The sequence below is a fragment of the Acanthopagrus latus genome, chromosome 13 (assembly GCF_904848185.1).
Source record: "Acanthopagrus latus isolate v.2019 chromosome 13, fAcaLat1.1, whole genome shotgun sequence".
NCBI lineage: Eukaryota > Metazoa > Chordata > Actinopteri > Spariformes > Sparidae > Acanthopagrus > Acanthopagrus latus.
In genome coordinates this window covers 8,616,620-8,644,439 of record NC_051051.1, presented here as the reverse complement: position 1 = coordinate 8,644,439, position 27,820 = coordinate 8,616,620, and the positions used below count along the sequence as shown (strand labels likewise).

The window sequence follows — 27,820 nt, the reverse complement described above, 5'->3', positions numbered from 1 at the left end:
GAAAGCGGCTCACTGCCTTCCTGAATGCTCCCAATGTATACAATTTCCTGTGCAGAGAGCCCGGGCTCGAAAACAAAAACAGACGGGTTCTGAAGGAAGAGGGAAGTGGGAGGTGACTGAAGTGAGGGCCTGAAGGGCACAGATGGGAAATGGGGGGAGACTGAGGGGGGGTGGGGGCATTGGGGTGAGGAGATGGATGACACACACATGGTTCTCGTTACTAGCCGCTATGCGTGTCATGTTTTTGTTTTAAAAACTGGACGGCAACACAATGAATGGACGTGTAAATGTGTGGCATCGATGTTAATCTTCAACAGATTATATTTTCATCCAGTACTCCCAAGTCTCTTTTTCTTCTTCTCGTCATAAGTAAATGTAATCCATGCATTCCCCTGAGAACGCTCCTGAAAATATCCCTGAGCAGTGATGCAGTGAGTATTCCTCAAATTTGTAACTTTTTTACAGTTTCACATAGAAAATGATAGATCCTAAAATCCCAAATCCACAAATTGAGGTTTGAAATTTTAGAGCTGTAAAATACTTAACTTTCCCTGAGGAGATATTTTAACACTTAACCACTACTTGCACTTTATCTACCCGTGTTGTCAAATCACCACTGACCACAATGATGTGCAATGACTGCATTGGAGACATTTTTAGATTTTAAAATTTTGCAAACAGCACGTCTAGTCCTACTAACCTCATAAATGTTTGCCACACCGAAGACATGAAATGTAGGTGCCAGTGGTTTGGATACTTCTGATCTCATGCCTCAAAAGCGTCATAAAAAAATGTGTATTATGTGTCCAAATAACCTTTCAGCCTTAAGAGCCTTAGTGAGCGTGCAATGACTATTCTTTTGACTACTTAGCGGAAAACAACAGTGATCAATTATCACAAACTTATCTCAGTTTTTTTTAGTTAGCGGTTGCCTATTTACACACTCTACAAATATGGAACCACATTATTATTTTTTTGGAGTTATGCTTGTGTCCGCCTGAAGCATCTAAGTCCAATAGTCACTCTCCTTTCAGCTCTGTTTTTGGTCTCCGCCAACTCCTGGCAGTTACACCAGGCTCTTAAGATGATACCTGCTACATTATGTTCACCAGGTAGTTGCTAATATTGTCTGTCTGTGATAATACATTATTTACACCCTCAACAAACAGCCAACTGGGTGCACAATAACACGTTGAAGATGAAGTGAAAAGTTCAACTTTTAAAGGGGTATATATGGCATTTTGAATCAATTTGTGATATCTGAGCCTCTGGAGATTGGGATTATGCCAGATGTTTTGTTTTGTGGTTTCAAAACATCACTGGACCTTCCACCACCATGAGAGGAGAGGAGATAACGACTGACTAGCATGAACTTATCCTTTAAATACGCAAATTAAGTATTATAGTAAATGTTTTTATTTCCTCGGGAAAAACATTTCCGTTTTGCTGATAAGCACTGAATCCATTCACCTGCTTAACCTTCTAATTTCTATAGTCATGATAATGTAGGAACCTATCCCATCATGCAATGGTTCAAAGGAAATGGGACTGATAACGCATGCATACACACACACACAGACATAGACGTACAATATTAATATCTGCAGACTCTGTAGTGTTCTCTGTTCACCTGACCTTCATGTCTTTGAATGGTGGGAAAAAACAGAGCATCCAGAGGAAACTTGCACAAACAAAAAAGGACTCTGGATCTTCTTGCTGTGCTGCCCTGACACACTTAAATGAAATCATTTCACATTGTCAGGCATGATTTTAATTGATTAAGTTATTTTTGGTCATTTCTATCCAGAAGTAAACTCTTAAGAATGTGCCTGAACTCGAAAATGTAGATTAAGCCTCGATTTTATATTTGAATCAACGCAGTGCTTTTCAATATATATGTATATCTATAATATATATATATATATAATATACATTCAAACACCCCGCAGCTGAATTCTTAAATGCTTGTAAAAGCGTTACTGTATTTACAAGCAGGAAGAACTCAGTACACATCATTCCAGCATTCTTTTAAATGGACTAGTTTGTGGAGTAGATCGTAGTGTTCTTGCGGAGTTGATATTTTTGTGCTGAAAGCGTTTTGTCACATGTGAGCTACATGACCAGGCCTGGCCTCCACGAGACAAAGCTTTCTTTCTGCACCATAGGAAGAGGAGATGACATCATATTGTCCATACAAAGCCTCAGACATCCCGCTCTTTCCCTGCACTGCTAGAAAAAAAATAGGTCTGTGCTGAGAAGACATGTCATTGTATGTGGATAATAAGGGGTTATTCTTGTTCTTACTTTTAGTACATGTCCTCAGAGTGATGCAGTGTCGTGGTAGATCTGCAGCATAATTTGGCTTCGGCTAAATGCCACAGAGCGGAAATGATGCAATGAGTAAAACGGACAAAAATACAATGCTGATGATTTGAAGGCAAAAATACAAAATTTTAAAGTTCATGTTACTCACAGAGACAGTGTGTCAAATCAAAACTTTGATTATAATTTATCAACTAATAGATAACTGTTAATAAGTGCATACTTTACTGCTAATAATACATAATAAATCATGTATTCATATTAATAAAGCGACAAAAAGGCTCAAAAGGTTTAACAATGCCAGTTAGTAAAACAACTTGTGTTTGTAATGCAATTATAGTCATAACAAACTCATAAAGCTTTTAATTAACATTTTTAATCACCTCATGCTCATAAATGTCTTTATAATCTAACAACAACCATATCACCATTACAAAGACCTTAATATAAAGTCTTTCATTTTGATGTTGTTTTGTGTGGATTATAACTTCCTATATTACTTCGATAAAAAAATTAGTTAAACTATTAACTTGTGTTCGAACTTTGTTCAGAAACCTATCAACAAACATAATGTGGTTCCTGTATGACCCTAAATACAAAAAACTGAACCGTTATCAAGGAAAACATGATGAAATTTTAACTGCAGAGGGGTTGATCCATGTGCCTCCATGTGTATTTGTTTAGATTTGTGTTGAGAATAAAATGGGACAAAACTGCTTTTTAAAAGCATCATAACCAGCTTATTTGATTAACCATGTAAAACACAGTGTAATCCAAGCCTCCTTCCCACATCTTCCAACATTTAAACTAAACAAGACTTAATAAATTGTTATTAAGACACATTAAGGCTACTGCTGGGCAAAGTGCCTCTCAATAAAAGCAATCTCTCAAGAATTAACAAGAACAGGAGACCTCGCTCAACTTTGGACGGTGGATATTGTGCCCTCAAGGACCCCTTGTGGTCAGATTCATGTACTGCAGCCTGGCTTGGTATGACCATGTAAGATAAATTAAATAAAATCTTAGTACAACACTGATTTGTGACTTTCATTTGTGACTTTGCAGGAAGAGTCATTTCTTCTATCAATTAGTCTGCCTTAATATTTTAAACTACTCCTCATAATTGAAACAATGTAAACACATTTTTTTTGGGATGCATACTGGATAAAGCAAACTTTTGTGTCAAAACCGAAGATGTCTGGTCTTGAACAAATAAAACCATGAGACAATTGATAATAAAAAATACTATTTATTATACATGTGTTTCTAAAGAGAAAATAATCCTATTAGAAGTGAAATGTAGAATGACTCATCATCATTCAAAATAAATCCACCAAAGACATTCTCAAAAGTTAATATGGCATCGCTTTGAATTTCATACATGATTCATGTAAAAGTACAAATTCAACTGAAATATGTCAGTGGAATGCTTGATGCTACAGTATCACCACAATTTTTGAGATGTGATCAATTTACAAAATCGTATTGAGAAGCTGGAGTTTAAATTGTTCACTTACAATATTCTTACATGCCAACATTTTCAACCCACAGTAGAAAAACATTCATTCAGGAGCATTCATGAGTGAAAGGACCGGACCGTCAGGCCACCAACAACCCAGAAAACATTACTCTCGGTTTTCCGTATGTACATCTATAAAAACACTAACTCTCATTCAAGCACTTCATAATGGCTACAGCATACTGCATTAATAAAGAGTTGTTCAGATCATCAACATTGTGAAATTTAGAGAAACCTGTAGTTATTATGAAGCTCTTGTTACAGTTATGACAGTGAATATGAGGAGTGGCTCAAGTAAACTGCAACAACGCGTTTTATCAAAGTTAGTAATATTGCTCAGTCTTAAGAGTATTAGGATGTGTTGGTCCAATAAATAAAGACAACATACCAACAGCTACACTATCTTCAAAATATAAATTAAGTCGAAACAAACAAAGTTGATATGAGTGTATCTGACACATTTCTAAGCAGCATGCAAGGATCAAAGCATAACTATGCAGATTTTTCTAGAGTGAAATGTTTTCTTGTACATAAAAAAAAGGTTATTGATTGGTCTCCAAGGACTACAATTATAATTTTAAAATGCTAAAAGTAATAAATAAGAATCCACCACCCATAATTCCAATTAAAAAACAAAAAAAAGCATGTAAGGCCTTGTAAAGAAAAACATGCCATGTAAGGAATCATATCTTGTCAATATGGCTCATAAAACTACTTTTCAAGACTATTTTTGTCCTTCTTTAAATAGAAATAATAATGTAGGCTGATTCTAGTGCAGACAGAGGTTTACAGTGCCAAAATAAGAACTGGACAAACCTTCTCACAGACCTTTTAAAAGCAGACGTTTTGACAAGTAATAGCAGGGGATGCACAGGTGTAATTAACAACTCTGAGGAGGCTGCACTTCGGCTGATCAGGTCTCCATATATTATTGCTTTTCAGTGGTCTTTGAGGTTTCCATCTTCTGCACATAAGGTTCATCTGCTGTCTGCTGTGAGACTGATGCAAAACTATATTCTACATCCAAAGTGTGAATGTTCAATGCCTCACTTTATGATACATGAGTAGTAATGTTGACAGAGAGTTTAAGATAGAGAAGCATTTCTAGCATTATTAACATTACTAAGATTTCATTAATATGTTCACATTGCTCACTTTTTTTATAGGTAATGTAAAAGGCTATTGTAGGCATTATTTTGCTGAAAATTGATAAGATAATATTATATTAAGGCTCTGTTGCTGTTAGTTTTTGATTAATGCACATTATGAGCTGATCCAATGTTCAGTAAAGATCAGACTGAACATTGTCTACAGTGTGTGATACACATCTCAGTCTTAATGATACAACTCTATTGAGTTACCAATCAATCATATCATTACCTAGAAGCATCCAGGAAGCCTTAAATCAATTTTAAACATTAACATAATTTCTATAGGCTCTGCACACCTATAACCCAGATGTCAAATTGGTTAGCAAATTATCACATTCTGTTCTATTTATGTTTTACACTGCGTACCAACTTTGGGAATCAGGGTTGAACACAGGTGTTATCATTTATCTGGCCGATCAGACTTCTGCTCAGGTTAAAAAAGTGCAAACTGTCCTGCCCTAACAGGAGCAACAAATCCAATAGAAGCGTGATGGAGATCAATCACATTCTGTACCTCAGAAACAGTCCTGAGACAAGTTCTAAACAGCAAAACATGTGGTAACACCTGTGTCTGTAGGGGCTTTAGAAGAGCACAATGCAAGTTGGACAGCTCAACGTTAAAGCAATAAAAGCAATAACATTTTAAAGGCCAAATTCTTTATTTTACCAAAGTCAGTTATTACTTAATTTACTTTAGCAGGCTGGTAACAATATAGAGGGAAAAAAGGCTGCATGATATGCAAAAAGGTGCAAATATGTAGTTGCCAGCTGAACTCAATCCTAAAATGTAAACTAATCAAAACAATGTGCATTTAGTGTGCCTACTGTGTTGTCTTGCACACATGTGCAGTAGTAACTTTTCTACACTCAGTGGCTTTAACATACTGTATAAAATATATCCTAAAATATTTTTTGGTGACAGCACAGCTTCCTGTTTAAAATCTCGACTAATGTGGCTTACCAATGTCCACAGTAACATTCACATAAAGAGGCAGCCTCTCTACTGACAGAGTTTTATATGAGCAGCTGTTGAGTCCATCCTTTCTCCATACCTGCGGTGTTCGTCCCAACAGCCTCATCCTGAGAAACAAAAAATAATAATATAACATATATGATTACATTTCATTTACCTGAAACAAGCTTAACATGTTAATATCCATTCCACATTTACTGACCTGTCTTTGTTTATTTCATTGCCACTGTCCCGTCTGTGAAACACCATGGTGTAGCGAGCTACATCAGCAGGCGGTCGCATAATCTTCATTTTCTGTAGCTCAACTCTGCACCAGACGGCAGACACACACGTATGAGTAAATGAATGACGGGCTATATACTACAGCCACTCCAAATGTAATAAAAAGAAAACCTACTAATCTGAAATACCATTGTCACTGGTTTCGGTCTCACCTGATGCGAAGGTCATCATCTTCTCCGCCCCAACCCCAGTAAGTGTTTGAGAATCCATTTACTTGATGAAACTGGTCTTTGGTCATAGCTGTGACTCCTCCGAAGTAGCCTTTGTAGCGCAGCCTGAGAGTGGAAGAACATGAAGAAAAAATACATTTCACTGTTTAGAGATTACATCAGAGCTTTTAAGATATGATCAGCCCTGGGGAGACTATCATCTGTTAACACTGCACTGTTTATTCACAAGGGTAATATAAATTTTAACTGCTGATTCATGACTCATGAGGATTTTAGCCCTTTGTCATGTACTTACTTGTATCCTGTGGCATTCCGGCCAACCACTAAGTGTTTGGGCTGCTTGTCACAGACATATAAATTGTGATCATTTTCAGGAACCAGGTCCACATCATGGAAGATGAAGCACTCCCAACTGTAGTCCTTCAGAGCCTCCAAATACCCAACATTAAGTAATTTGGCACGATTAAATGTTGCATCACCAGCCTTAAAAAAAAAAAGAAAACACAATAAAAATCACAACGTTTCAGTACTTTATGGAATATGTACAGTTATAAGCTCAATGTAAATTACACTTCATTAATTGAAAGAAAAAGCACAGTGGCTGCTCAGAAAATTATTTAATGCTTGTGTAGGACAGTTATGAATTAACTTTAATTCTTACAGTGATGTCACCTTATTCAAGAAATCAAAGAAAATAGCATGCTTAACAGGTTAATCCAAATAATTTAGGAGTTTGATGTGCTTTTTAACAAGATGACCAAATAAGACAGCAAATCCACAAAGCTTTTCATACAATTAACTCATAAAATAAACTAACTAATCAACATAAATAGGCAGCTGTACATACATGGGAAATTTCAACCACTTTCTGGTACAGTATGTAAGTGTTTTGTGGGTTTGCCCTTAAGTTACCTTTCTCTTTTGAGTACTTGATTAGTTATTAATAGAATGTTATTTGGTTGCAGATGATTTGCCATAGGCATGTGAATGATTTGCTTCAACAGTATCTTTGTTTACAGCTGCAAATTCTGTGGTTTTTGTGCGTCACTGAAAATGACTTGTAACTTCTGTGAAGCTTTGAAGTCCACAAGTGTACCAAGATTTATATCTGTGGTCAGGATGCACAGATGTTATGAAACCTGCTGGTTGAAAACATAAAAGAACACTGAGCAAAAAACCAATAATGTTTTTCTTTCATTGCAGGCTTTATATTTTACCTGTTTGTGATGTTTAAAACATTTAAAATAATTAATATGAAGTAATGCAATACAATTTACACATTTGCTACCAAGCATTCAGCATAGGTGCAGTACCACATTACTATTTAAGGTTGACAAACTGATTCAGAGGAACTTTAGCAATAGAAAAGCAAAAGTAAAATCGTTACAGGTGTGAGCTTGAATTCAAACTATTTCAACTTAACATTTACCAATCTGCAGTTCCCTGATATGATAAACCAACAGGTTGTGGAGATATGTGTGACTGGCAAACTTGTATATTTCTGTAAGGTCTAAAGATATGTAGTTAAACACAGTGGTCCGACCTATCTGACATTTCTGTTGCGCTTATTTTATGTACTGTAATGCTTTGCTAGTGTCGCCGGTCAGACTTACTGCTACTGATAGTTTGGGGTTACAAATTTTCCTTAGTCTGCAGCCGAACAGGTAGATTAGTTCTCAAAACTAATGTTAGTGAAAGTGTAATGAAGCATTAAACATGCATTTTAGACAAATGGGATGTTTAAACTTTGTAATAATGTCCTGAAAAAAAGACAATTCAATTGTATGTGATGTACGTGAAGCTGGGAGTTGCTACCTGGAATTACTTGCAAATAAACATTGTGATTGATGCTATAATCTCAGTTCCACAAGCAGGAAGCCTTAACATCATGGCCAGTGTCAATGCGACACAGTAGATAGCATGTTTTAGTTGTGATTTTCTTTTTGTCCTTTTGTTATTTTTTTATGCTAATTGCCGATTAAAAATGAAAATTGGGTGACAAAGCTGTGTTGAGCAGTACCTGCTGGATGACATAAATGGCATAGTGTATCTGCTGCCTCTGCAGAAAGGGGTGCAGGTGGTGCAAGAGGTAGAGGAGGTGTCTCTCTCTGCTGCGATGAGGGATGAGGATGGCTACACTCTGCCTCGCTATGCAGTCCGTGGGCTCGTACTCGCCTTCAGTCACCCCTTTGTTGGCACCCTCCACATCCTTCAGTATAAGAGAGGACTCAAAGGACAGCTTCACAGCTCCCTCTGTAGACATTAACAAATTCAACAAGAAATGTGAGTCTTCAGTGCTAGGGCTCTTTCTGTTATATGCACACAGAACATCTAAATGAATTTCAGCTTAGAAAAGTGTTCCAACTATGCCATATCAAAGCAGGTTTTTTTTCTGGAAATCCACAACAATTTTAATGCTAACAAACATAGTGGGAAATAATGAGGTCTATAAGACAATTACATTTAAAAATATATTGGTGTGCCACTGCAGCCACTCCACTGCAGTCACTAGTATTCAAGGTGACATCACAGATAAAATGACTGGCACAAATGCTTGTCTGGTTTATTACATAGCAGTTAACTTATCTATTCTCCCACTCTGTCATTGCCAAGTAGTCATTGTAAAAGTGGCGAATTAAAAGAAAAATAAACACAAAACAAATAAATAATTTATATTTAGCAAGCAGGAACCATAACCACATTTATTTCTGAGAAGATTAACATTTTTTATTTATATAAGCTAAAATCTGGAAACCCAATTAAATCAACATGACATTCTTCATACACCCTGGTTGTGTCACCTTTTTTACCTGTACTTACTTAGCAATGGTGACTCCTGTGGGCATTTGACTTTTTGTGGTGGAGTATTTAGGCGATCAGGTGTCGCTGTCCACGAGTTGACTTTTTCCCTCAGGCTGTCTCCTTTGACAAGAGTTTGAGTCGCGGCAGGGGAAACCAGAACAGATTTCCCCGTTTCGCCTGAAAAAGTTGCGATCCACGCCAGCACTGACAGCGAGATCAGGATCAGTAAAAAGTATTTCCCCCTCCGCAAAACCTTGCACACAGGCGAACAGAAGCCCATAGCTGTGTGACCGCGCTGATGTGAACAGTGAAAGTGCGAAATGTGGATGTTGTTAGTTAATGATTAAGACATTTCCTCTGTGCAGGACATTCCTGCTAAAATACCAACAGCCACAGTTTCATTAACCAGTCATCCCATGTTGATGAAACATGGTGCTGAAGAATACAGTAAATCAACTATTTGATCACTGCCAAGTAAGCAAAAGTTATTGGTGAAAATCCATCGCCAAAATCCAGTTTCAGGCGATCAGGGCAAGAGTTCCAGTCCTCCGAAAACTGTAAATCGATTTAAAGAGAAAAAGATGTTACTGAATGGGCAGAGGTACGTCTGTTCATGTAAAACTACACCCTGAAATGCAACAATGACAAAAACACCTGATAAGATGTTATCTTAGAAAACAAACTGGTTAAGACACTGGTTAAGTGTTTTTAGTTCATGAACCTCTTTTTTTTCTCTCCCTTTGTGTTTGGAGCCATTTATTGTGTTACACGCTGTTGAAAGAGCTTCCTGAATGTTGTTTTTTACACCCTGTAACCAATACTTGTCCTTTTCTGTGAATCTTGGCAAAGTTTGGTATCACATTGCAGAGCGGTTGCCTCACCCTTCTCACCACTTGCACTCTAAATCTATCAAATATTCAACGATTATTTCCATTATTGATTAACCTGAGTAAGCCAGTAGAGGTGTCCAGACTAAAATGTTTGCATGACCAGTGGTTTAAAACCAAAATATTCACTTATGGCGATTAATGTTCAGTTGTTCAATTAATCTTTTTATAATTAACACTAAAAACAAATATAAGACCATACGGTTAATACATTCATATAACAAGGCAATGGATGAAAAAAAAATAATAATAATAAAGCTTAAGTTGATAGTTATTGTTATGTAGCGTTTATCATCAATTGACAGTGAAGGTAGACTTAATGACTACAACGTGTGCTTTCAGTGCCATTTGATGATAAACGTGAATTAGCTAAGACAGACAGCGTTAGTATTATAACGTTAGCTAACATTTTGAAACGTGCATCAACCAAACACACAAGCTAACGTTAATATATCTATTTAATGTCATTTGAAAAAAAGAAGAAGAAAAAAACCCTTGTGGTTGTCTTTGGACGGAAAACCTATGAAACACTAACACTAAGGCAGTTTAAGTTGCTTTTCTCTCACAAGGACTGTGTGTTGACTGAAGATGAATTTGAGGACTGGCAGTGACATGCTAACGCTGGCTAGCTCGAAACAACAGATAGAAGAAGATATCTAGCGTTATGTTCCGGGTTTTCACGTAAATAGAAACAAGTGCACCACGCTACCTTTTACACTGCTGACAGCTCCGTTTTGTCGTGATTCCTGTCCATGTTTGTAAAGACAAAAACTCACGTTTGTTGCGGGAAATGTTCGTAATTTAACGATGCTCACACGAACCCTACTTGCAGAGTTAACCCAGCCGTAAGCTAGCTGACGTATGCGGATGCAACATTATGGAGTTTCAGTAAAGTGCTGTAAAAGTTAAATTATGGCATTACGAGTCGTACACCTTGAACCTAAAACACAACAAAACGATATTTCAATTAAACTAAATACTGTCCTTCCCTCATACAGAGATAACAGCTGACAGTTACTCATTTGGTTAACGTATCTTACCTTAACCACAAGCTAACGGTTTCCCCAGGTTATCAACCAAAGATGCAAACGACAACAGTGTGTCAAGTCGCCATCAGTGACAACACTTCTGCTGGAAGTGTTTCACACTAAAAGCTTTCATTATACCAGCGTGATTCTGGAAAATATGTAAGACAACACGTTTTAATAAAAGCAATGACTTCCCATCATTGGCCAGCGTCTGTTTATAAGTTATCTCGGCACGACTGAGCAGCTGTTTGCCAATTTATCCATCTTACGAGAAAGCTGTAATAGATATAATACATCGTTATTCCTCGAAATGTTCTGAAAAACAATATTTACACATAGTTTTGATATTCAGCATTTTACTTATGATATTCGTGCAGTCATTTCATTATTAAATAACAACCTTAGATTGCTTTTATTTTGAAGGCAGAATCAACAAACAGGAAGTCACTGTCGTGTGCACACCTTTATATATGCTTCCGGGATATGGTTTTCAAAATAAAGGTATTTGGTCCTTTGGGCCAATTGGCCCGACATTGAATTACATACAATTTTGTAAAGGGAAATTCATGATATCTGTTTCCATGTTTGTGACAAACGTTCCCACCATGCAGTGCTCCCTAGTCATTTTGTTTCTGCGGGTCAGACATCAGACAACATGCTGCTTTCTCTGCAGGACTTCAGTGGCTCTGAGGATAAAGGTCTTTTCCTCCTGCAAACAGAGGATGTGGTTGTCCAGCTGCTCTTCAGCCTGCTTCAGATCAGCCATGATCCTGAGTCTGTCAGCATGTCATCCTCCTGTAGAGCAACGTGGGAGGTCCTGCACTCCTCAAATGCCTTTTTACCTACTTTTGTTTATACCAGTTTCCTTATGTCGGAAACGTCTCTTTTGCAAGGGTTCTTATTTTAGAAATTAATACAAATACAATGTTTGATTGCTATTGAAACAGAAACTCTAGAAAGAAAAACATCTCCAAAGGGGGAAAAAAACAACAACTCAATACAATGTTTTTAATTGTACAAAGTCTTTTATTAGCAGCAGTGTACATCAGGGTTATGTTGGAACAAAAAAAAACAGTCAACTGGATTCAGTTATACTTTAGTCACATTTATAGTTTAAACTAATCAAAACCTTAAGGAATATGTTTGAACAAACACTATTATCAAGTATTTCTCCACTGAGCTCTTATTACTGGATTACTTTCATTACTTTTGTGAAAGACAAGGTATTCAACCCCTTTTCTTACAGTATAGAAAGAAATAATGGAAATATGCTGAGTAAAAGTCCTGTATTCAATATAATTTGAGTGTAAAAGAATGGCCCCTTTCATAGTGTAAAAATAAACACTTTTATTATTACTTCAAAGGCCAGTAGTCTCCACTCAAGTATAGCCAACAGTGTATTTACAGCTGACAATCAGACAGTGTGGATTGGAATAGACAGTTCCTTCCCTGAGCTGCTCCTCCCTACCCGCTATATGTCCTCCATACTGTGAGGACATGACTGTATAGTGTAGGCCTCTTGCGAGAATGACATTAACATGTGAGATGGGCTTGCACTGTTTGCAGATGTCAGAGACTTGTGATAAGCAAGCTGAAGGTGGAGGCGTGCCCCAAAATGCCCTGCAGACCTCCTACAGCATGTTCATTGTTTGTTTGTTTTTTCCATTAGGGTTTCAGATCTGTAATTCAGAGAGAATCTTTTTCAGCATAATGTTTAATATAGTTAATACATTATGATCATGCTTCAAAATAATTCAACTGATTTTAGTTTTACCAGAGCCACAATTTAGCTTGTTTGGTTATATAACAACATTTGTCATTTTTAAATAGTATATATAATGCAGCAGTGACACTTGAGGAGATCAGAAATATACTAAATACAGTAGTATTCACAGTAGTGTCTGAGTTGGGGAAACCGTGGTGACAGCAGTGATGCTTCTGTTATTACAACAAATATATCTAATTAACTTTTCGTTCAGTCCAATATTTTATATATATTTTGGAAAGACCAAAGTGCTGGCCACCAGAAGAACAGGAGGACCTCTGTCCCAGTTATCATTCAGGGAGACAAAGTAGAGAAGGTGGACTCCCACAGGGTCCAAATCAATAAAAAGCGTGACTGGACACACAAGCTCTCTTAAGAAATGGGTCAGAGCAGACTGTTCTCATAAAAGAGACTTCAATCTTTCGGTGACAGGCTCTTGCAGATTTTCTACCAATCTACAATAGCCAGTTCTCTGTCCGTTGCTGTGGCGTGCTGGGGTGGTGACTTAACAAGCTGGTAAGGGAGGCCAACTCTGTGGTCGGGCTGGAACTGGACAGTCTGGAGTCAGTGGCAGAGAGGAGGATGAAGGATGAGATCAAAGCCATCCTGAATAACCTTTCTCACCCTCTCCACGATGAGCTGTGGCAGATTGGCAGCTCTTTCAGCCACCGGATCATCCCACCCAGGTGCAATGTGTTGCAATACTTATTCGTGGGCACTGCAGCAGTGGAGACATCGTACTGACCAGTCCAACCCCCCCTTCCCAAATTCATACAAATAACACACATACCCAATTACCACAGAGTCAGGGACATTCACACAACTCTCCCTTCACTGCTCTCAATTTGCCAATTTGCCCTCAATCTTCACGCAATAATAGTTAGCCTAACTGCTCTTGTTTACACTTTTTCTTTTTTTTTGTCACTTCTTTTTAATTTATCATTTTCTTAAAGTTTCTCTATTAAGCTGTACTTACTCTGTCCTTGTGCTGCTGTTACTCCCAAGTGTTCCCTCTGAAGGGATCAATAAAGGATTATCTTCTGTTATTGCGGAAAAGGTTTCAAACTGTGCTTGAAAGTAGCTGCCCAAAAACACGTCAAATAAGTTGTCATGAATTTGGCAATGCCACGTTGAGGGACTTCCGTTTCTTTTGTTGTCCTGTGATTGACCATAATTATGGAACGTTTTGTCGACATCCTGTCATTGTGTACTTTCAGTGTGACTCATGCATCCTCTGGTCTCACTCATCTAATTACAGAGCCTTGCTTGTTCTCTGGTTAAATGTTGTTCCAAGTTACCAGTCCGGCCTTTGTACTGAGCATCGTGTGATCATCAGTGACATTATCAGATTACTCTAGACAGGAAAAAAAAACAACTCATCAAGGATCTAATGGTTTTAATTGTACAAAATGTCTTATTATCAGCAGTGTACATCAGTGTTGTTTTTAGAAAACTAATTGTCACATGATTCAGTTATAGTGCAGTATATAAGTTGGACTGATATTGATATTCTACGTCTGACAAATGTATGGATGTGTGGATGAAAAGGCCTAAGTGTGCATGCATTTCAAAATAAAGTCCAAAATGCACCTTAACAATTGGATTCAGAAAGCTGAAGTTTGACAGACATGTTCTCACATCAGAGAACTCCTCCTCGACTCCTCAAAGCTCAGAGACAGTGTAACTGTTCCACTGCCGAAGCTCACTCTTGGCCTGTGCTTCCCTGAAGTCGCATCACAGTCGTTGCCGTTGGTCTTGAGGCTGATGGATGAGGATGGAGTTGAGGAAGATGAACCGCCGATGCTGCTGGACTTCTTTCTCGCAGCCGTGTTGTGTTTCAGTGTAGCTTTGGCAGCCACTTTGAAGGCGTGGGCTGCGGTGCTGCATCGGACTTCCTCTATGGTGTTCCTGGAGGGCTTGAAGAGGATGATGTAGACCTTGTTGAAGAAGATGCATGCCAGCATCCCAAAGCTGGAGGCCAGTATAGCAATAGCCTCCACAGCTGAAACAAACTTGCCGTAAGTACTGAAGTACGCGGGGATGAAAGAGATCCAAACTATAAAGAATATAAGCATGCTGAAGGTGATGAACTTGGCCTCTGTGAAGTTTTCTGGAAGTTTCCGTGACTTAAATGCAAAGAAGAAACAAATAGCTGCCAGGAGGCATGTGTAACCAATAAGAAACCCCAGAGCCATCACAGAGCCCTCATTGCAGGTGATAAAAATGATCTCATCAATGTCATGATTCATGTAACTGGAAGGAGGGGCGTTGTAAAGCCAAACCACACATATCATGACTTGGACAAATGTGCACAGAAACACCAACAGGAACTGCAGGTTTAATCCCCACCACTTGCGATGGAGACTTGTTGGGATCTTGGCTTCAAATACCAAGAGCACTCTGTTGGTTTTCACCAGGATGCAGGAGATGCAGAGGACAAAACTGATCCCGAAGGCGGGCTGCCGTAAACGGCACATCCAATCCTGTGGTTCTCCGATGAAGATGAGTGAGCTGGAGAAGCAACAGATAAGTGAGAAGAGGAGGACGTAGGATAGTTCTCGGTTTGTGGCCTTCACTATGGGGGTGTTGCGAAATCTGACAAAGACTCCCATCACAAAGGCTGTCAAGACAACACCCAGCACCGCACATATGGCCAAGGCTATCCCAAACGGCTCAGTCCAGGAGAGAAACTCGATTTCCTTCAGGAAGCAGAATGTGTGGTTTCCGTTGGACCAGGAGTTGTTTGGACATTTGGTGCAAACGCTGGCATCTGTATGAGTAAAACAAAATCATCTGTGTGAGAACTGCAACAGTAGCCAGGTGCAGATACGAGATTGTGAATGTTTAGCATCTTGTTACCTTTATGATTACTGTATTCTCCATCTGAGCATTCGGTGCATTCAAAGCAGCATGTAGGCATACTGTCTATGATCCCTTTTCTTGTACCAGGTTCACAGTCCTCACTGCAGTTAGAGAATGGCACCTAGAGGACATAAAAAGACAGAGGACACATCTTATGGATGTAAATGTGTGTTCAACTCTAATTGGTTTAAGGTTTTACATAATAACATTAAGGTGTGACCAGGCGCCATTTTTTGACTTATACTTTGCGTCAAACAGAACTTCTACATACAGTGGGTTTATCTGCTCTCATTGACTGATTGATTAAAAAATTAATAATCATGTCAAAGTGAATCAACAGAGAAGAAACAACAGTAGAGACAGATGGAGAAAGACTTTCAAACAAAAGATCCCTCGCTAGCCTCAAACTATGGACATTGTTGTAAGTCGGCACCTTAACTTTGACTAACATGGCATCGCTTGAGCTGGGTGTCTTTTGTTCCCAGAGGCTGAATTAACATAAACAAAACCTATGAGAATTAGGGTTAGGGTTAGGGTTAAGTGTATGCTTGGCGCTTTACATTGCTGTCAAACAGCCTTTTCCTTTGGCCCTATATTCCCTACAGCAACCCATACAACATGAAATGTAGTACAGCAGTGCAAAATTATTACAATAATTCTATGGGTAGAGTATGGCAGGAGAATGAGAAATACACTGAATATAAAGAAGGGACAGAATATATTAATAGAAAACACCTGGACTGACCTCAGAACTGAATCCATTCCACAGAATCTTTGTCTTGTCAATGAAAAGTTTGCCTCCTCTCTTTGCATGCATGTTGTAGTATCCGACCTCCTCAAACTCCACAGAGCCATCCTCAGCAGACCTGTGCCAGTTTATGAGGGTGTAGTTTGCTGCCAGGTCTGCATTCTCATCGAAGTGCATCTTTTCGCCCATGCTGTTGGTGTAGTTCAAATGCCTTAGCTGCTTCAGGACCTGTGAAGCAGAAACAAACCTTTAAATGATGCAGATTGGCCAAGCGAATGATTAGGTATTTGAACCCTAATTCCAAATGAGTTAGGAGCCTACAATCATGGTTGTAACTGCTTTGGTTTTGAACTTCTTACCTGCCATGCCTCCATTTTCTTTATATCTGCACAAGAATTGTTGGCGAATAGTCCTTGTCCAGGTGTGCAGGTGAGTATGTCCTGCAGGGCGTGTGCAATGGAATAAACTGCAACATAGGCATTATAGGAGATTCGAAGATGTGTGTAGTCCAGGTAAGGGGTCTCAACGCTCGTGATGTCTTCCTCACCAGTGCACAAAGGCCTGAAACTCGTACTGCCATTCTCACTTTCTTGCAGTCTCGGGCTGTCTTCCAGATAGCAGTTGAAGGTTTCTTCCCAGAACTCCCTGACAAATTCATTGTGACTATCTTTCTTTGGTTGGACTTGTTGTAAGAACTCCCTAAAACCAGGTATTTGGCCTGCCCTCAGAGCAAAGCCAATAGTCCCTGCCACAACATCAAGATACTCTGGTTTAGCGATGAGGGAGGAACTTGACCATGCTTCGCTGGCCAACCAGATACGATCGGTGATGTTTCTCCTCACCATCTCTTTAATTAAAGGTTCAATATCTGGGCCGCTGGCAAACACAACAATGACTTTAGCTGTGGAGTTCTCGATCCTGTCAGCCAGAGCTTGGATTTCATGATCTTCAAAGTACTGTGAAATAAGTTCATTGAGGTGAATACAGATGTCTCGTTCCTCCATCTCTTTCTCAAACTTTTCAACCCCTGGGCGTCCATAGTCGTCGTCTGAGGCCACGGCAATGACCCAGTTCCACTGGAAGAACTCGATGATGTCCGCCATGGCTGTGGCCTGGTACTCATCAGTTGGAATGGTTCTCATGAAGGACTTGTACTGGTTCTTGTTGCTCAGTAAGCGACTAGAGGAGGCGTAGCTGATCTGAAACAGGAAAGATTTCAGGTAAATTATCAGGTTTTCATTGCGTTGCTGATGCTGCTCAGTTGAAACACTTGTACTTTCTTTCTTTACTTGTTTTTTTTTTGTATCATCCTTGCAAAATGTGTCAATATCTGTACTCATGATTGAGGTTAGCTGAAGCTAACTGTCTGGTGACATGCAGCCACCCATTTGTTTTGAGCATGAATTTTCAGAATTCCAGGTTGTCATGTGACATGTGCTTGGTTTTAAGACCACAACAGAGGTGTTTTATTGATGTAGTACTGATGTTACTCACCTGAGGAATATAGAAAAGGCCCAGTAGGTTTGCGACTGCTGTAGAGACTGCAGATCCAGCTGCTCCGACAACCGCGATGGTTGCTGGAATGTGATCAGTGCAGTTACAAAATTCATCTAAATTCAGGGAGTCAATCTTATTTTGGGCCACAAAACTAAGCGTAGCTTCCAGGGCTTTTGACACTGTGTTGCATGTGTCAAAGATCCTGTAGCCCAGTGTGATGTTGGGCAGGAGAGTGCTGCTGTTGTTTATCTCATCGATCGCGAAAATCATGGCCTGGAGCCAGCGGAAACCACGGAAATTGAACCTGTATAGATAAACAAGGCATACGTTTAGCACCCACAAATCATTAATGGATTCATGTTTAGCAACAATGTAACCAGGCTCAAATTTACCTGACGCATTGCGAGGACTCGGGTCGGGCTGCAAGGTCTTGGTCTTTGGAGGCAACACCAAAGTGTATAGGGAAAAGACCTCCAAGCAAAATGTCACCGGTCATCTGTGCTCTTTGATGGGGCCCATAGGTTGAAATCACATAACTGGACCCCAGCAGGATCAGATAATATAGAACCAGTCTCATCTTAATTTTTGTTTCTAATGGGTAGGATTATTTTCTACAACTCCCCAGAGTGAAGGTACTCTCAATATTATCTTCTCCCATCAACCCGACTGCTGTGGTGTTTGGTGCTATTCATGTTTGCAATGATGGAACTGTAAGAAAAGGAGGGAAAAACACATTTTGTTTAACAGTAATCAAATGGGCTGCAGCTACATTGGATATTTAAAGATAAGGGTCACCCAAAAATGAAAATTAAGTCACTATCTTCTGTCATGCTGATGGAAAGTCCACATATTTGGATTACACTGGGTGAGCTCTATAGAACCATTTTGGGTTGTTTTTTTTAGTTTTGTTTTTTTTAGGTAACTTCAGCAGACTTTCCATCAGCATTGGTGGTGAGGTGATAATGACTTTTCATTTTTGGGTGAACTTTTCTTTTACTGAAACTGTCTTGACAAGTCAACAAGACATACACATAATTCTTGTGTTGTTACAGTGTGTGACACCATCCAATAAACTCCACGCACTGAGCTCACTTTCCGGTATAAACAGGGACAGAGGGCGAGAACAGTGTTGGAGGCCAGCAATGTCCCGAGGCTATAATTACCCACTCTACCAGGACAAAAAAGTCACATATGTTTTTTTTAGAATTTTGACTTTTGCAAAGAGTTGATTACTACAGTTTCTGAGAAGAGATGAACAACATCTCACCCCGCAGTAACATTGCAGTCACTATGCTTGAAGTATCCATCTGAACCGAAATAGACGCAGGATTTGCAAGAGCTGAGAGTGAAGTCACACTCTAATGACCCTCCTTCCTGCAAATGCTTGGGCTCACGCTGTGGTCAGTGAACCCAGTCACCATGGAGAGAGACTATACTGCATCTGGCTAATACAGCTGGAAAAATGCTGGGGCAGAGCCGGGATAATGAAGTAACTAACGGCCGTAAGAGCCACTGTTTGAGAGAAAAATCTTTGTCTTAATTAGGATAGAAGCTTTTTTGCCTTTAAGTAATAATTTCCAAGAATATCAGCATGAAATTAATAGTGCACTATATAGTTTGGGGGAAGAAATTCTAATCAGACGGGAACATCTTTATTGATTAACCGAATAAACAAACTATCCTGAAAGGAAAACACAATTTCATGCTGTTTTACTTTGTTTATATTTGTAGGACCCAGCTATGGGAGCCATGTCTATCTTCAAATGCTGTTCTTTGGACTTTATTCCCTTTAGAGGACAACTTGTTTATTCAGTTTTGGAAATGTATGTATCAAATAAATATTTCTGAGCTTGTGTTATTACCTTAATTATTACTTTTCTGAGTCTAAATTACTTTTCCAAAACTACATAGTGCACCTTCAAGCAGGTAAAATTTTAAATGATAGCAAAATTTCAATTGACACAATTCCTACCAATTCAAACTGCTAAAGATTTAGTAAAATAACCACATTGATGTTTTAAAGAATAGTAAAATTAGCAGAGTTATTGATCATAATATCAACATGCATTTTAAATAACTGATAGTATTAAAAAGCGGACTATGGCCGTTTTAACAATTAAAACATCAAACATGCAAAATAACACTGTATCCAACTTACCGCCTCCTGAGTGTGTGATTAAAAAACACTTGAAACGGCTCATCTGCAGGAACACACACAGATTTGAAGGCCTTTCCCCCAAAATATCCAGCGTGCTGAATGAATTCACGGGATGATGGCGTTAGCTCCTGAACCTCTTTCAAACAGATGAATCATTAACAGAGAGAGGGGTTGTCCATTTCCTTCGGCTAATGAAGTCTACTCACAGCTCGTTCTCCCAAACTGAAGTCTACCCGACCTCAAGTGCAGAGAAAGAAACGAGAAAGTTACAATCATACAAACTGTTTTAGACAGTTTGAGATTCTTGCATGTCTTTGTCTTTAGCCTTGGTTAATGTGTATTTCATGTTGTTTAACTGTATATTTGTATCTACATTAACATATATCTAATGATTTATTTTCCAAAAATGAAGGTACATCTCAAAATAACTTTTCTCAAATTAAGTCCAACACGCCATTCTGCAAATTAACCATGGGTCATGGTCATTTGACCAATGAAAAACTCAAATGTGAATATGTTTCTCAGTACTTTTGGTGCCTCGAATTTAAAATTTGATCCACGGTTGTTTTTGCCACCTGTGATCAAGATCCAGTGATCAGTTTTTCCAGCCAGGCTTGATCTTTGATCACATTTTGCCAGAAGAGGAACACCATGATACCAGGCACCCCTGGAAGCAGTGGATTGCACCATTATGTTCCTCAAACAATTAGATGTCTCCTAATGCTCCGATGCCCAAGTCTTCAATTTGTTGCTGAGCAGATGTTTCCATTGAAAACAATTTCAGTTTACAACATGTTGACTTATCTATGACCCAACCCAGCGCGGTGTCCATGAGACATCAGGCACATGAGAGCTCAAAGAGGTTTAAAAAAGTTTGCAGTCTAAATTTCCTTTCTTATTTCTTTACAGCTGGGGGAAACTCCTCACCTTCTTCATTAGAGAAAAGGCTAAATTAAAGATAGAGAAGTTAATTTGACCTCAGTATGTCAGCTTGTTTTCAGTTACCGTATTAGCAGGGCCTGAAACACTGCCCTCATGTGGAGGATGAAGCCAATGGTTACAAACAAATAATCAGGATTTAGCAGAGGGATTTGTTCATATTAGTTCAGAAGGAAATACCATAGATAGCGGGAAAAAAAGTGAGGTGATAAGATAACTGATGGATTACGAGTTAAAAACTTAGTAACACTTAGTTATAATAGTTTTCAAATCTCATGGTAAATAGGTGGTAATTACCAGGCTCCACATCTGAAACTTCTTTGAAATTACTACAACGTTTACCTCAATGTGTATCGAACATTAGGGTTACATTCTGCTATTTGCTATCAAGCATTTATTAAATAACTAAAATTCTTTAATACATTTCCAGGAAACTAATATCTGTCTTACTTCCCGTCAGCAGGCCAGTTAATAGACAAAATTCACACGGCAGCCATTTTCCTCTGACATCATACTCAGGGTGGAAAAGCTCAAATGTTGTCCTGCTTCAGGTGTTTCAGGTAGAAAAACAAGAAAAAGTAGAAAAACATCTAGTGCGTTTCACTTTGAGGGTTAAATAAGTGGGCTATGAAATATGTTGTTTTACTTTGAAATATCAGATTTCCACTATCCATTGTCGCTATGGAACGATAACAATTCGTGATATTCCGTGCATTAATACGACTTGCAATCTAGAACACAGCAGCATAACATTATTGCAGCTGTTGAGCTTCCTGCCTTGTCAGAGGAAAATGGCTGCCATGTGATTATGGTCCATTGAAGTGATTTGTTGAAGCTTAAAAAGGCACAGATATCCACATAGGAGGTTTTAATCACTTAAAATGTTGTCTCATTCGCTCACTTTCCTAACCTTTCCTAACCGTCAACCAAATAAAATGCACCATTACTTTATTACTTTACTTATTGTATTATTCTCGATAGGTTTTATTGTTATTATTTATTTTATTATTTTTATTTATTTATTTTTAATGTCAGTGGCAAATAAGAGTATGTTAAATCCATTCATTCTTAAAATTCACACAGGCTTCATCTGTGAGAGGTTACCAACAATTTCACAAAGTCTCACACAAGTTTTGATGAGGATTGAATCAGAGGAGCCTCCATCACATCCTCTCCATGAGGAACCAGCTTTGTAAAATGTATAGTATTGTTTGACATGCCTGAAGTGTCCCCTAACAAATCATTCTGTTTCAGCCTTTCAGAAATGGCACGTATGTCTGAAATGTAACATCATGTGTCAAAAAATGTTGAGCTGCGAGCGGTTCACAGTGAATGGATTTATCTGTGTGAATGGTGAAGTCTAGTTTCAGATCGAAACACGAATTGCACACACAGAAGCGCTCAGCTGAACAGGTAAGGATGTCTCTCTTGTTTTTTGTGGTTTGCTAATATAATAAGTTTGTTTGATCGTTAAAGTCTGCATGATTTTACAATTAAAAGTTACTTCTTCACTTCTTATTCAGCCAGTGATTTATCAGTGATACATCATGTAATCAAGTGTGCAGCAATAAAGCTACAATGCCTACTTTAATTTCTTCTTGTTTAACACATTGAAGCCTTTATAGCAATTAATCCACCAATTACATGCACTAATAACTCCATATAATAACTACTGTGTCTGACTAAAACTTTGGGGGTATTATTTTTTTATTATTATTATTATTTTTTTTTATCTAAAAATGTGAGTAAATGAATACAGCTTATTGAATGTGAGGTAAAAGGAGCTTTGCTTGGTTGAAAGTCTTCCTGCATTATATTAATTATACAGCATGAACAGTAAAATCACTCTGTGGTGTTTACAAAATGTAATAACTTTTACCTGTGTGTGTTTCATACACAAATTCAAATTGTTGAGCTGCACTCAACATTTCTTTGCTGGACTATAAAGAGGTAATTTTGGACCAGTGTTTGTGTTGTTTCGTCTTTGACATCAAATATCCTGATTTACAGGATGTCTGGTGCAAAAATCGTGCTCTTTTTGCAGAGCCTGTCCCGTAGGAAACCTCTGGAGCCTGAGGGAGAGGAGTCCAACTTTCGGCGATGCCTTACCACCCTCGACCTTGTGGCCCTGGGGGTCGGCAGCACACTGGGGGCCGGCGTGTATGTGCTGTCGGGAGAAGTTGCCAGAGCCGTAGCCGGGCCGAGTATCATAATCTCCTTCCTGATTGCGGCGGTAGCCTCCGTCTTTGCGGGACTCTGCTACGCTGAATTTGGAGCTCGTGTTCCCAAGACTGGCTCGGCTTATCTCTACAGCTATGTGACCGTTGGAGAGATATGGGCTTTTATCACTGGCTGGAACCTGCTGCTGTCTTATGTCATAGGTATTTAATAGTTGTTTCATTCTGGACAAGTTAAAACAACTTCCCTTCTTTTAAACTTTACCTCAATATTGTTTCAAATAAGGCTCAAACATGTGAACCCGCCACCGTTGTGTCTCATTCTTATCTGTTTTCAAGGGACGTCAAGTGTTGCAAGAGCATGGAGTGGGACCTTTGATGATCTTATAGGGAGTGTCATTGCCAACTCTCTGGGCAAACAGGCTGCGATGGATTTACCTGGATTAGCTCCCTACCCAGACTTCTTTGCAGCTGGCCTCATAATGCTCTTGGCAGGCAAGTTTCATCACCTAAACCCCTGCGACGTCCTGCCAAATGTTTAGCAATGCAGATGATCATAACTAGCAAGGTCCCGTTATATTCACAGTCATGCTTAACTTTGTTTTTTCTGTGTGTTTCCTCTCTAGGGATTCTTGCGTTCGGTGTTAAAGAGTCAGCTATTGTAAATAAAATTTTTACAGCAGTGAACGTCCTCGTGCTGCTGTTTGTCATCCTCTCTGGATTTATTAAGGGCAACATTGACAACTGGTACATCAGTGAAGACTCTCTCCTCAATAGATATGAGTATGGGTTCTTATTTTTAATAGAATGTAACACAGATTTAAATGTCGTTCTCACTAAATATATGTTAGTTATAAATCAGTTTGTTGATTATTATTGAATGACCGAGCATCAACGTGCCTGTTACAGAAATCAAACATCACTGAATGAAACCACCAGATATGGCAGCGGAGGATTTTTCCCATTCGGCTTTGAGGGAACGTTAGCAGGAGCAGCCACTTGCTTTTATGCGTTTGTTGGATTTGACTGCATTGCCACAACAGGTAGATACATTTACACAGATAAAGTACACTGCAAGACTGAAAGAGGAGTTGGGAGCACAGCTCAGTCAGTTACTGTGATGTGAACTGTGTTTTTCTTCAGGAGAGGAAGTTCAAAACCCTCAGAAGTCGATCCCAGTCGGCATCGTGGCGTCGCTCCTCATCTGCTTCCTGGCGTACTTTGGTGTGTCTGCTGCCCTGACTCTGATGATGCCGTACTATTTGCTCAGTGTTAACAGCCCACTGCCTGTGGCCTTCACATACATCGGTTGGGGCCCAGCAAAATATGTGGTGGCTGTGGGATCCCTCTGTGCGCTGTCAACAAGGTATAAACACAGTGGTTGACTTATCAACGCAGCTCTGCAAATGAAAGGAAAATATGTTGATTTTGTTTGGAGTTTTCAATTTCATACCGCATTAACAAACATAACACGAAGAACTAAATGATGACTGATGAGTAATTTGAGCTTTTTCTGACAGCCTGCTTGGATCGATGTTCCCGATGCCTCGAGTTCTCTTTGCCATGGCCAGAGACGGACTTCTCTTCAGACCTCTCAGTAAAATGAGTGAGAGACAAAGTCCTGTCATAGCCACCTTGGCGTCAGGGGTTGTCGCAGGTAAAACTGTCAATACACATCATTCATCTTTTCTTTTCTTTGTTCTTTCTGTGATTTTTTTTTTTTTATATAAATCCCTTCTTGTTTTCAAGTGTTCAAGCGTTCATACTCCTGCTTACTGCTGAAATGGCTCATGTACATTCAAAATGTTTTCTTGATGTTTTTATTTACTTGAGTGGTAAAAAGTTTATGGGCCCCTTTTCAAGCTTTAGAGCACAAAGATGAGTAAATCTGTGAAAGTAACTTTTACGTGTAGACTGATGATCACAACTTTAGAAGCATGTCTCTGTATGTGTTCCAAAAGCAAAATATAAAGTGTAAGGGGAAATTATATAAGTTTATGTACTTCTTGATAAGCATTTTCCATGTCTTTTCAGCTGTCATGGCGTTATTGTTTGACCTGAAGGCGCTGGTTGACATGATGTCTATTGGAACCCTCTTTGCCTACACATTAGTTGCCATATGTATCCTCATATTAAGGTATGATTCATCTCAAGTGTACAGTAATGAAAATGTGTAGTATTTAGTGTTTTAATCTTAATATGACTGCAACTGAAAAGTAAAACGCTGAGAACCAGAGAAAATGTTGTTGCTTACTTGTTACTTCATGCCTATTCAAAGTCGTACTGTACAGCAGTGGTGGAATGTACCTTTAAAGTACATTTACTCAAATACTTCACTAAAGTAGGCTCCAAATTCAAGCTATGTGTACTTTACTTAAGTGTCTCCATTTTAGGCTAGAGCTATAGTTAATAGAATACAATTTGTATGATTTGTAAGAGGATAATAATAATAATTCCAAATGTAACTGAGCATTATGAAAGAAGATTATAGTTTGACAGTTTTATCAACCCCGTACCAGCTTTTAAATGAGAAAGAAATGTCTTCAAGAACAGTGAGAACATGATTTAATTATGGGCTGACTAACAAAACAGATTTTTTTTTTATCTGCGTTGTTCTCAAATGTATTGATTGATGAGCTGCTGTGTGCACACTTTGATCAACCGTCATTATAACAAAAGGAGTCTATTATGCTGCTTCTACATTAAGAATGGATTTTTTTCTTCCATTTAACTGCCGTGACTGGCTGATAATTACGAAAGATCACTAAATGAGATGACATTAGTCTGATGAGTGTTGGAGACATGGATTTAAATAGTTTAGTGTGAACCAGGAAAACCAAAGAAACAAGACAAAGCAAATCACAGCTATCTCAACATATAGAAGTAAGGCTTATGTTAACCCAGTGTGAATTTATTCATAATTCCTTACATTCACAGGTACCAAGTAGACCTCAGTGAGGATTCAAGCTTCAGGAAACCAGAACCCGTCACAGTTACTGGAGTTTTATTTCCTCCTTCAGAAGCCACCGCACGATCGTCACAAAATGTGTCTGTTTTAACTATTTTTATGAGTAAGTGATCTTCTTAACACCGTCCTCAAATATTATTCTGCATATGGATGATTTCCATTGTTATCAATCACTGGACCTATATTGTTCCCTTCAGTCTTTTTAGCTATCAGCTTGAGCCTCTTCGTATCTGGGGCTCTAAACTCCCTGCAGGCCCTCGAGTGGTGGAGTTTACTTTGTGCCACTGTGATCGTACTGATGCTGGTCCTCACTGTGCTGATCATCTGGAGACAGCCACAGAGTACAGCTAGAGCTGCTTTTATGGTATGCCTCTTCTATCTATTTCAGGTAGTAAAGCGTATTTACTGAAATGATGAACTTTCATTACTACTGTAAGAATAGGAGATAACTCCTGACAGGAAAAAAAATAGCCAACAGGTATTTCTTGCAATTGTAATGTGTGCTCCTTTGCTTTGATTGTGCCTGTCTTGTTGTATCGGCTCTTTCATATATCTACAGGTTCCTTTTGTACCATTGCTTCCCATTGTAAGCACCATTGTCAATGTCTATCTGATGGTGCAACTTGGATCAGACACATGGATCCGATATGCAGTGTGGATGGCAGTCGGTATGTGAACAGTATCAGTGTGAAAAACCCATTTGTTGGCAAGTGAAATATGAAAGAACATCAGATAAACAAACATGAACAAATTTGATGTGCCTTTTTCTTTCAACAGGTTTAATCATCTACTTCTGTTATGGTGTTCAGCACAGTGTGCAGAAACAAAGGCTCCAGAATTCACACAACAGAGTCAGCATTCACAGCATCATGACCACTGTGGAGCAAAACTCTGGCCCAGAGCAAGATTTTAATGGGTAAACATGTATCATGGTTGATGTACTGATAAAGCCATTCTGTCATTGAGCAAAACAGAACCCTTTCATTACAGTACAAAGTTTGGCCAGTGTTATGTAGTGTTGTAGTTTTTGTTTCATGAATTCAGGATATAAAAAAGGCCGTCAGATCACAATCTCTGACTGTCATTTTGTCCTCGATTCATGTGAAATTGGGAGCAGTTTTGAGCATTTGTCTTTTTCGTTGTTTTTTTTTTTTTGTAAATAAAAAATTGCAGTAAACCACTCTGCATACAAGTCAGACATGTATTATTATTTTGTTTTCATTTTACTGTTTAGGTTATTGATTGATTCATGTCATTATATAATTTCAGCATTGTATTTCTTAATGCAGCGGTCCATTCAAATAATAAACAAGTGAAATAAGTCATGCTGACATCTGAGATTTTGGGTAGTATTTTCAACCCACTTTTTGGTAGCTTTTTACCTAACCCTGTTTGATTATTTTAACTCATTGCTAGGTTTAGCCCCTTTTAACCCAGCACTGAGTTACCTTAATAACAAAATTGGGTTATTTTTAATCCAGCCGTTTTTAGTATGTACATGATACATACATACAATATAATAACTGTATGCTCCCTCAGTCATTTACAATATTATATCCCCATTACACCGTT

At 38.7% G+C, this 27,820-nt stretch overlaps 3 protein-coding genes across 6 annotated transcripts; 1 reads left to right on the top strand and 2 right to left on the bottom strand.

The window, feature by feature from the left end:
- Positions 1–5,632: 5,632 nt before the first annotated feature.
- b4galt4 (UDP-Gal:betaGlcNAc beta 1,4- galactosyltransferase, polypeptide 4) lies at positions 5,633–11,320 on the bottom strand. 2 transcript variants are annotated; one of them, XM_037120420.1, is made up of 7 exons: positions 11,147–11,320; positions 9,238–9,774; positions 8,438–8,670; positions 6,713–6,900; positions 6,400–6,522; positions 6,168–6,272; positions 5,633–6,072 (listed from the first exon to the last, which is right to left on the bottom strand). In XM_037120420.1, exons 2-7 carry the CDS (start codon positions 9,497–9,499, stop codon positions 5,940–5,942), a joined length of 1,044 nt encoding a protein of 347 aa, XP_036976315.1. In that variant the 5' UTR covers positions 9,500–9,774; positions 11,147–11,320; the 3' UTR covers positions 5,633–5,939. The 2 variants fall into 2 exon arrangements, with proteins under 2 accessions (XP_036976315.1, XP_036976316.1); XM_037120421.1 differs by lacking the exon at positions 11,147–11,320 and adding an exon at positions 10,816–11,140.
- Positions 11,321–11,831: 511 nt separating this feature from the next.
- casr (calcium-sensing receptor) lies at positions 11,832–21,941 on the bottom strand. Of its 2 annotated transcripts, XM_037120413.1 has the most exons (9): positions 21,554–21,941; positions 20,165–20,402; positions 18,399–18,714; positions 18,004–18,310; positions 16,869–17,708; positions 16,507–16,737; positions 15,759–15,882; positions 14,490–15,669; positions 11,832–14,253 (listed from the first exon to the last, which is right to left on the bottom strand). In XM_037120413.1, the coding sequence occupies exons 3-8, from the start codon at positions 18,581–18,583 to the stop codon at positions 14,534–14,536; spliced, it is 2,823 nt and encodes a 940-aa protein (XP_036976308.1). In that variant the 5' UTR covers positions 18,584–18,714; positions 20,165–20,402; positions 21,554–21,941; the 3' UTR covers positions 11,832–14,253; positions 14,490–14,533. The 2 variants fall into 2 exon arrangements, with proteins under 2 accessions (XP_036976308.1, XP_036976307.1); XM_037120412.1 differs by lacking the exon at positions 11,832–14,253 and having other exon boundaries at positions 14,268–15,669.
- Positions 21,942–22,108: 167 nt separating this feature from the next.
- zgc:175280 (cationic amino acid transporter 2 family protein) lies at positions 22,109–27,724 on the top strand. Of its 2 annotated transcripts, none has more exons than XM_037119862.1 (12): positions 22,109–22,516; positions 23,148–23,484; positions 23,620–23,775; positions 23,907–24,063; positions 24,190–24,323; positions 24,424–24,646; positions 24,801–24,937; positions 25,315–25,417; positions 26,218–26,351; positions 26,446–26,612; positions 26,808–26,916; positions 27,026–27,724. In XM_037119862.1, exons 1-12 carry the CDS (start codon positions 22,454–22,456, stop codon positions 27,166–27,168), a joined length of 1,863 nt encoding a protein of 620 aa, XP_036975757.1. In that variant the 5' UTR covers positions 22,109–22,453; the 3' UTR covers positions 27,169–27,724. The 2 variants fall into 2 exon arrangements, with proteins under 2 accessions (XP_036975757.1, XP_036975759.1); XM_037119864.1 differs by having other exon boundaries at positions 23,114–23,484.
- Positions 27,725–27,820: the final 96 nt, after the last annotated feature.